This window comes from Nematolebias whitei, unplaced genomic scaffold (assembly GCF_014905685.2).
Source record: "Nematolebias whitei isolate Nwh7 unplaced genomic scaffold, NemWhi1 Nwh_scaf_962, whole genome shotgun sequence".
NCBI classification, from domain to species: domain Eukaryota; kingdom Metazoa; phylum Chordata; class Actinopteri; order Cyprinodontiformes; family Rivulidae; genus Nematolebias; species Nematolebias whitei.
Window position 1 is genome coordinate 1 of NW_023619507.1, and position 9,402 is coordinate 9,402.

The following is a 9,402-nucleotide window of genomic DNA, read 5'->3' on the forward strand; positions in this document are numbered from 1 at the left end:
TGTGGCCTGCCAGACACGCCCATTTTCCTATAGTCCAATCAGATGTGGCCCCCCGGATACACCTTCCGAATTTGTCTGCAGAGATACCTACTTGGAGAGGGTGGAGAACTCCTGGATTAAGCTAGTCCAAAATATATCAGTCAAGAACTAACTGTCTTCGTTTCTGATAACACAACTTTGTATAATTTAATGTTTGTGCAAACTTTTAGTATTATAACAAAAAAGGCTAAATCATGTCATTTGATAACTTAAGACTTTTTTGTTGTTATCCACCTGGATAATTGATCTTACAACTCTTCTAATAGTATTAGAATTATTCTGATCTAATTATTTCATGAGGATCTGAGCCTGATAATTATTTAAAATAATTATTAAAACGTTGTTAACTTCATAAATTAGGATAAAATTATGACATCTTGTCACATAAATGAAAAGCAGCAGTTTTTAATATCTTAAAGTTCGAGGAGAGAAATCCTCACCATGCTAATGTGTTCCCATTCACTGACTCTTGTTGTTTTAGGTTCTGGTTCTGGTTCCTCCTGAGTCTGAGCCTCTGACTTGTCCTCTTCCTCCGGATTCTCGAGAACCTCGGTTGATTTTGTATCCGACTCATTTTTTATCAACCCATCTTCGTCGGCTCCTTCTGAAAATCTCTTTTCTCCGCTCTTATCTGAAGCATCTTCTCCACGCTGCTCTTTATTTTCTTCGTCTGAGACCTCGATAAAACTCTCTAAGAAAAGCGGCACACGAACACATTTGAAAACTTAAGAGCTGAATGTGGTTTGATGCTAAACATTTGATTTCTTTTACCTTCAGAGGCGCTGTCCTCTCCATTCTCTGACTTCACCTCATCTCCATTCGTCTCCTCCTGACCTCCAATATTCTCCTTCTCCTCTGAGTTTCCAGGATGAGTGTCGGCTCCTGTGCTCTCAGGTTTTGACGGAGGACTGATAGTTAGTGTGTTCTGATTGGACTCATCCCCCGGTGGTTCAAATTCTGTCTTCCTTAGTTCCTCAAGTTCCTCTGTTTCTCCTGTTTGTTCCTCGTCTGACCCCGTCTCTGTTTGTTGGAGTGCAGCCAGTCGGAGCGCTTTATTTCTTTGTTCAATCACTTCCTCCATTTCCTCTTCTGAACTGCTATCGAGGACACTGTCTTCCATATGCGGGCTCTGGGCTGCGGCGTTTGTTTTGAAGTCCGACGTTTCTTCGGGTGACGGTTGCGTCTCTTCGTCTGAGCTGCTGATGACTATGGGACGATGAAGACTTGTCTTCGGTTTGGCAGGTAAGACGCTTGTTCCGTTGTCCTCCTCGGTTAAAGCTTGCTGGATTGCCAGGAGCGTACGTGGAGACACTCTCCCATCCTTGTTCTCCTGGTCTCCCTCCTCCTCATCGGAGCAGTCGTTCAGAGCAGCCTGGATGGCCTCAAGGGTCCGAGGCGAAGGCGGGCAATCGTCTCCCTGAGATGGTTTTGACTCAGAGGTCCCAGAGTCCTTTGAGGAAGAAGCTCGTACTTCCTCCTCTTCTTCACCGACGGGTCGCCACAAAGGTTTGGGTTTGTCTGCTGCGCTCCTGCAGCTGGACAGGGAGCTCCCAGCCCAGGGTGAAGCTGCAGGCTGGCTCTCTGAGGCATCTTTTGTCTTTTTGGAGCCTGTGGGTGCAAAATAAAGACAAACATTCAACGATAAGAGTGAAAATTTAAAGTTTAGGTCTGTTTTTTTTTCAATAAAAAGGACAAAACTCTATACTGTATCGCAAAAACCTCTATAACAACTAGGCCGGTCGTGCTAAACAATAAATCAGTTAATCGCATGGTAAATGAAAACTATCAACCTCATTTTCATTTATCAGCTTTATCGTTTCTTCGTGTCTCTTTCTACTGAAGACGCTGGATGACAAAAAGATCAACTCTGGTGCTCTTCACTGACCCCTCCCTTTCTCTTTTCTCGTTAAACCTGTTTTAACGATCCAAAATCGCGTTTTTGGATCGTTAAAAGCAGCTAAGCTGAGAAGCTAAGCTATGAGCTAAGCTAACAGGCTGACCTCGGGAAAAAAACCTCCGTCTGGTCGAAGCTCCAAAATTCACGATTGAAACCAGTGCCTTTGTCTAAAAAGTTGTTTTTCTCTGCAAAAAGAAGCCGAGAACTTATTTACAGATTTTTTTTAAAATTAAAATCTTTGTGTGAAAAATGCTTTGCTAAAGAGCTCAAACCACACCGAGCGTTCGCCATTTTGAGAACCGAAAAACAGGAAGGAGAGACAGCCCATGTCACGTCAAGGGGCCTCCCTCACATTTTTCTTAAAGAGACACGCTGCTCGCTCCCTCACTATCCATCCTTCGGCTCAAACAGTTTTATACTGCCATCCGTTGGTCAAAAAAAGTTATTATACACAAAAATGAACCAACGTTTCTTCTTCAGTTTGACAAATACTAATTATTGTCAAATTTCAAACAATATTATTGTTTATCGCAATAATTTCTGAGACAATTAATCGCCCAATAAAATTTGTTATCGTGACAGGCCTAATAACAACATAAACATTTATCTCCAGCCTTTCAGACAAAAACTAAAATGTTCTCACTGAAATTATAAACATGAAGATATTTAAGCATGATGTTTGATAGACACACTGAAAGAATTCAAACAACTCTGATGATATTCTTGTAAAGTCCAGTCCCCATAACTCTCACCTCGTAGCCGTCTCACCTTTAATAAGAATGTAGTGCGAGTTGTCCTCTGAAACCAGGCGGTTTGACTCCACGCTGTGACTCTGTTCATCTCCGTCCTCGTGGCAGAGCTGCGGTGCGCTGCCGGCGCTACGCTGGCTCATCTCTCGTTCGACGCCCTCCAGACGCTGGTTCAGCTGGTTCCTCTGCAGCAGGCCGGCCAGCTGGTACTGAGAAAAGTCTCCTGAACGCTAAGAGAAGACGAACAGAGCTCAGCTGCGAACGGAAGGTAAGAACGTAAACGAGACGTGGACGCACCTCTGGAGGTTTGTGAATCATGGTTCGGCGTCTTTTACAGAACTCTTTCATATCTTTGAGGATTTCGTGTTTCATCTCAGCAGGCAGGCTGGTGAACTCCTCTGAGTTGATGTCCACAGAGTTGGGGTCTTCATACATTTCCTCCTGACGAAAATATAAAAAAATCAGCAATGTGGCTTTGAATGGGAGTTATCAAAGAGGCATTTCATAAAGGAAAACTGAGGCTGAGTGACATCCTAACTTATGTTTCTAGCTACAAATCAAACTAAAATACAGTTTAAAGTGCTTCGTAAGAACGCTGCTTGTAAAAAAAACCCACATACAACTGTAAGAAATGTGAACAAAAGCAGTTTTATAATAACCCTGCTTTTACTGGAAAACTTACAAAAACCTCCAGTAAAATGCAAATGAGAACATTTAGTGAAATTAACAAAGTCCATGCTCAATAATCCAGGTATAAAATCCAACATTTTTCAGTCAGGTCATCTGGACAGTTTCTTTTTTTGTGCTGAAACGTTTTGCCTTCGATCCAGAAGGCTTCATCAGTCGAGGAAACGCACAACAAAACGGATTCTTCCCCCAACAGCTTACTCCAAAGTGGAACAAACCAGTTCTGCTTGTGATAAGATGGTCCCTTTGGTACGCCCCTCCTCCATTGCCGACCCTCTTCCTTGTTGACAGTCTTGTCAAACTGATTGAAAACAACAAAGTCCATGCTCAATAATCAGGGGAAGAATCAGTTTTGCTTCCTTGACTGATGAAGCCTTCTGGATCGAAGGCGAAACGTTTCAGCAAAAAAAAAAAAAAAGAAACTGTCCAGATGACCCGACTGAAAAATGTTGGATTTAGTGAAATTCTTTGTTAGGATTAAAATGACTTTATTGACTTGAGGTTTAAATAAACTCTAACATCAAAAGCTGATTTGACCTGGAGTTAAATCACAAAAGCTAAAAAAAATCAATCTTCAACATAAATCATTACGGGAGAGCTGAATGTTTTCCATCATATTAATGTGTTACCTGATACATGTGACAGCTGTCAACCATCTCCTCGTTTCCTTCTTTTTCTTCCTCTTCCTCTGAGCTGCAAGAAGAAAATATCACAATAAAAAGGATTATGGATGCAAAATCATATAATAAATGAATTAACCACAACATAAAATACATCTGACCCAATGAACCAAAGTGAAAAGGATTGTGAGAGTTATGTTTATACAAAAGACACAATAAAGTATTCAAGTCTAATCATCTAATCATTTATTTTAGAGTACAAGAAAAGAAGTTGAACTTTCCATTTTCTGTTGACAAAGAGTAACTTGTGATATTTTTAAGTAAGCCTTTCAAGCTCTGACCTGCTTCTTTCCTTGTCCTCTGCTGGTGGAAGTGCTGGCAGGACGTACATGTCGTCCACCTCATTCCTCCTGACGCTGGACAGGCTGGGCAAAGGATCCTTACTGTGGCAGGGAAACAATGTGGGATTAACAGAACTGTTAAGACTAAAACCATTTCACTATTGGTTGTTTTTAAACATTACCTTTTATCTCCAAGTGCAGCTTTGATTGCTTGTCTCTTCAAAAATGTCTTTAGGAGTTTCTCATTGGTTTGTTTGGACTCGCGGGTCAACTCCTCCTTCCTCTGCCTCCTCAGAGCCTGCACAGTTTCAGCAGATAATATGAAATAAAACTACAAGTGGGACTTACACCATCAGAACCTGTAATAAACTTACCAGGGTCTGCTTTTTCAGCAGAGGAGCATCTCCATCAAACACAAAGACGGGCCTGATTCGGAAGAAAAGCAGCTTACAGATGCGGTGGAATAGAGTGAGGAGGTGGGCGTTCTGGACACTGTTGCCATCACGGTCCCTCACTCCCTTCACTGCCTGGTTCAGCCATATGCTGATGTCTGAGAGAGTCTTGTTAAAGTTATTAAACTGGAAATAATACTATCAGTGCTGACTCAGCTGTTTTCTTAGGTCCAATCACTGAATTTGTGATTTTCCTACATGGCAGGACCATCCTTTAAAAAAAAAACTTCCTTCTTTTTTTGGCTAGTAGGCTAAGACTGATGAGGATTTAAATCTTTGCACAAGGCTCTTTTCCCTTGACGTTTGATTCAGGCAATTTGAGAACTAATTAGAGCTGATAGCTTTTACATCATATTTCTGCATTTTATTTTTAACTTTGTTTCCATAATGACAAGATTTCTTGCATTTCCTTGTTCTGATTGTTTTACATTTTTATTTGACTGAATTATAAACCACTTAAGTCAACTTCTGTTGTTTTTATGTGCTATGTAAATAAAATGACATTGAAATTATTACACAACTAAGATAACCAAGAGGAAAATACCCAGAATTCCATTTGTCATCTAGTTGTTTATTTCCCATTTGAGTTAATCGTGGTATGATTTTGAATTTTTGTTCCAACACAAGCTGCTTGATTTTACTGAAGGAGCAAGAAGACTTTTCCAATAACCTAATAACCTGTTACGTTTATGGCTTCAACCACATTTAATCTCCAAATCAACAAGTTTGGTTTGTCAGCACAAACTCTTTTAACAAACAAAATGTAGAAATTGTAATGACAATATAATTTTTTTGTAGTAAACTCAATTTTTAAAGTTGGAACAAAAAAAAAAGTTTACTAGTTATTTAATAAACAAAATAAATATTATTTTAACCACTGAAAAAGCTTCTGAACATTCACTAAACACATGCTAAAGGTTTTTATAGCAATCTCAAAAACAAACAAACAAACAAACAAAATATATAAGCCACTTTACAGTATGTGACAGAGGACATTTTTTAAATTCAGGACATTAATTAGATATATATAAAAAAAATGCTGTCACGTTAGTATTTTTAAACCAAATACACAGCCTTGACACCTATTGAAAGTTATTTTGAAGTTCTCTTAAATTAAAACATTTATTTAAAACACTTTTTTTAAAATGTTAGGATACCTAGTTAAACAAGTCAGCTGCAGTTAAATCATGTCAAAGGAAGAAACAAATAAGAAGGACATTAAGTCAACAACAATTAATGCAAAGAAAGTAAAAATAAAAAACATATTTGGTTTGGATACCAACAGCAAGAATCTTTCCTTCCAGGGTCTCAGGATTGATGGGTTTCCCTGTGCTCTCCAGCAGCCTCCACAGTCCGTGAACTCCCATTTTTTAAATAATAACAACAATTTAAAACTTCAACAAAACAAATAAAATTGTTCCGTTTGTTCGATTTAACAATGTCTGGGTACAAAACTACCGAAAAGGTAGACAGAAACAGCACAAAGAAACATGTTTTTGCATCGTTGCAACAATATTTTCATCCGTATAGAAAATATTGACAGAACAGAAAGTTCCGCGTAATAATTACGTTGACACAAACTGTTATAAATCAAATATTTACTGACCCAATAAGTAGTACGATATTTGTTAATGGTATTATAATATTATGAAATGAACAAATAAACCGATTGGGGATCAGTTTGAACTACGTGCTTGTGTTTTTTTGTTTGAAAACGGAGTCATTTGCCTTCTACGCCGCTGCTTCGTCGACATAATACATATCACGCATTACTACTGTTCTACGTTTTCAAGATTAAAGATTTTAAGTAAATATTTTTTTAGTTTGACTTCGAGAACTTATTTTTTCTCCTCAAGTAAGCAAAACACGAGTGGCGAATTTGACCGGACGTGTTACCTGAAAGGCTAAACTCAGGGTGAAAAACACCACGAAGGAGCACCAACTGTTTCCGGTGGGGGAAATAAAACTGTCGGACTCTTTACCCGGTACGTCAACTAATAATTGTTATTTAATCTACAAATGTTGACATTGACTGAGCTGTTAAATGTTATATAATAATCTCTTCATAGAGCCTTAATATTGTTGTGTGCTGGTAAACTTTCTCAATTTAATTTAAGCTTATAGCAAACGGCTAACTTGTTAGCTTATCAGCTAAATGTTATCAGCTTATTATGGCTGATCTCTGACCAGCGGCTTTCTTTCATTAAGATACAATGCTGTCCGTGTTGACAACAAACTACTGTCTTCACTGTTTTTACTGTAGGACGAGGAAACTCCGGGTTTTCATCTGAATTTCATTTTGGCCCTCCACCACCACCATGACAGCTGTTGTGAGAGGTATGTGTATCTTTTTTGACAACATGAATTTTTACATTTCTCCTCTGTTTTCAAGCCAATGATAAAATTTCTGCTTAAGTGGTCTAAAGTTACTTTCTAGTGGGTAAATACTAGGAATCAGGTATGTACTTGGTACATGTAAAGGTACCAAAACTCTACCAGGTAAGCTCTCCAGGTATGTATCTGGTATGCAACTGGTGTTTGAACTGCTACTTACTTGGTACACAGCAGGTATGTACCCGGTATGTATTGGACTGCTTTATGTGTTGCTACTAAAAAAAGCTAAAGTCAAGACTGTGATCAAAATCTAAAACATTTACAATGCCTAAAAGTAGCAAGTTAAAGTGTCAAGAACTACATTGTGCTAAAATGTGATTATCATCACAATTACTCATTAACATCTGCTGACACATTATGTACCTTTTTAAAAAGCACAAACAAATTTTTAATGGGTTCTCAGTCAACGCGATACAAGCTCAATCAGTATAAACACTAGGCCACAGACGATGACAAATATGTGTCCATCTGTATCCCAGAGTACCTTAAAGAAAGTATAAAATCATTTAAAATTATATACCCAAAATAGTCCTGAAAAACTTATCTTAACATGATTGTAATGTTTTTAGATAAACTGAACACTGACACGCGACAAAAAAACATGAAAATACAGTAATGGCTAAATGTCTGAACAAATGTAGAGTAAGTATATAAAGCTTATTTTGTATCGCACCTTTAAAAGATAAAACTCACAAAGTGCTTCACAATAATTACAATAAAAACTGTCCATAGATATAATAACAGTATATAGATTTAAGAAATAGTAAAAATGAAGTAAAACCAATACGTTAATTGGGGGAAAACAACTGAATTAAAAGCCTTCTAACTTAAAGCTTATTTGATTAAAAACAACTTCAGCTGTCTTTTTAAAAGACTAAAGTCTGTCAAAAGACTGGTTCTTTAGGCAGACATTAGTTCTGATTGAGCACAGTCAATAATTTAAAGTGTATATAATCAAACAAGCTTTTACAGAACTTGATTTTTATTTTTTCATACACTGACATTAGAGGCTACGCCTAATTTTATTTTTCATTTTAGGTTCAGCCAGTGGGCCTATACGAGTTGCTGGTGATGGCATGGAAACTGAAAAACCACCAGCTAACTTAGAGGTTAACACAGATGCTGTTTCATCTGAAGTCTCCCTCCTCAAGATAGCCAGTCCAAAGCTCAGCCTCAAATCTCCTCATGTCGCGGCCCTTGCTGCTCCGCAGCCTCTCGGTGTGCTCCACCTGGGCAAGGTGAGTCGAGAGGCCTGCACCGAGGTGGACGCGGTGAGGATCATCGTGCCGAGAGCTGCCATCACTCGGACTGGCCGGGCAGGACTCGCTGAGGGGAAAGGAGAGACAGGGCAACAGGATAAAGAGCAGGGTTCTCCTCCCCTGCCTCTTGTGGAGGACTGGAGAGGACAGCTGGAGAAACTGCAGAACTCTGAACGCAGACTCCTGCAGGACAAGGAAGGACTTTCCAATCAGCTCCGCGTGCAGACAGAAGTAGGAAGCTTGTCAGGCACTAAAGTTGCTTTTAACACCTGACTTCTTTGGTTATTTGGGCAGCATTTTTCTGAATTTACTGACATTTCTCCATTCCGTGTGGCAGGTGAATCGTGAGTTAAAGAAACTGCTGGTAGCATCTGTGGGTGATGACCTGGAGTACCAGTTTGAGCGTTCAGCACGGGAGAGAAATCAGCTCATCTTAGAGAACGAGGCTCTGGGCCGGAGTCTGGCTCACACCGTGGAACAGCTGGAGCGCATGAGTATTCAGTGCGACGTCTGGAGGAGCAAGTTTCTGGCCAGCAGGTGAGAACAGCTCCAACTGTTTATCATACACATACGGATGCTTGAAAAGGTGGAGGACATGTCAGTGAAGTCACCAGTCTAAAGGAAAACAATTAAACCTACTTTTAGGAATGAACATAATCACCATTTTGATGATTTGCATAAATGTCCTTACTTCAGAGTCATGGCAGAGGAACTGACAAATGCCAGAGCAGCTCTGCAGAGACAAACCAGAGAGGCACAAGGAGCGATTCGTGATCTGTTGTTAGAGAGAGAAGAGTTCACGCGAGACATGACGCTCACTCACAGGTAACGTGATCAACTGATTCTTCTCAACGTCTTCTAACCGATTTCAAGAGGAACAACAACACAGTTAAACTGAGCTACATAAGCCTGGTGTAAAACTGTGCTGCAGCTATTCATAATAGGAACAAGGTATTTAAAATCA

The 9,402-nt window shown here is 39.4% G+C and overlaps 2 protein-coding genes across 2 annotated transcripts; one reads left to right on the plus strand and one right to left on the minus strand.

The window, feature by feature from the left end:
* Positions 1–479: 479 nt before the first annotated feature.
* On the minus strand, positions 480–6,285 carry LOC119429404 (DNA repair protein complementing XP-G cells; the record flags this gene model as incomplete). Its single annotated transcript, XM_037697039.1, is given in 9 exon segments — positions 480–730; positions 811–1,647; positions 2,705–2,915; positions 2,983–3,126; positions 4,002–4,065; positions 4,334–4,435; positions 4,516–4,631; positions 4,708–4,883; positions 6,065–6,285. Coding segments are annotated over 9 exon segments (1,989 nt in total), but the record flags the coding sequence as incomplete, so codon positions are not given.
* Positions 6,286–6,697: 412 nt separating this feature from the next.
* LOC119429405 (golgin-45-like) lies at positions 6,698–9,263 on the plus strand (the record flags this gene model as incomplete). Its single annotated transcript, XM_037697041.1, has 5 exons — positions 6,698–6,770; positions 7,049–7,122; positions 8,218–8,669; positions 8,776–8,975; positions 9,135–9,263. Coding segments are annotated over exons 2-5 (800 nt in total), but the record flags the coding sequence as incomplete, so codon positions are not given.
* Between the last annotated feature and the right edge of the window lie 139 nt (positions 9,264–9,402).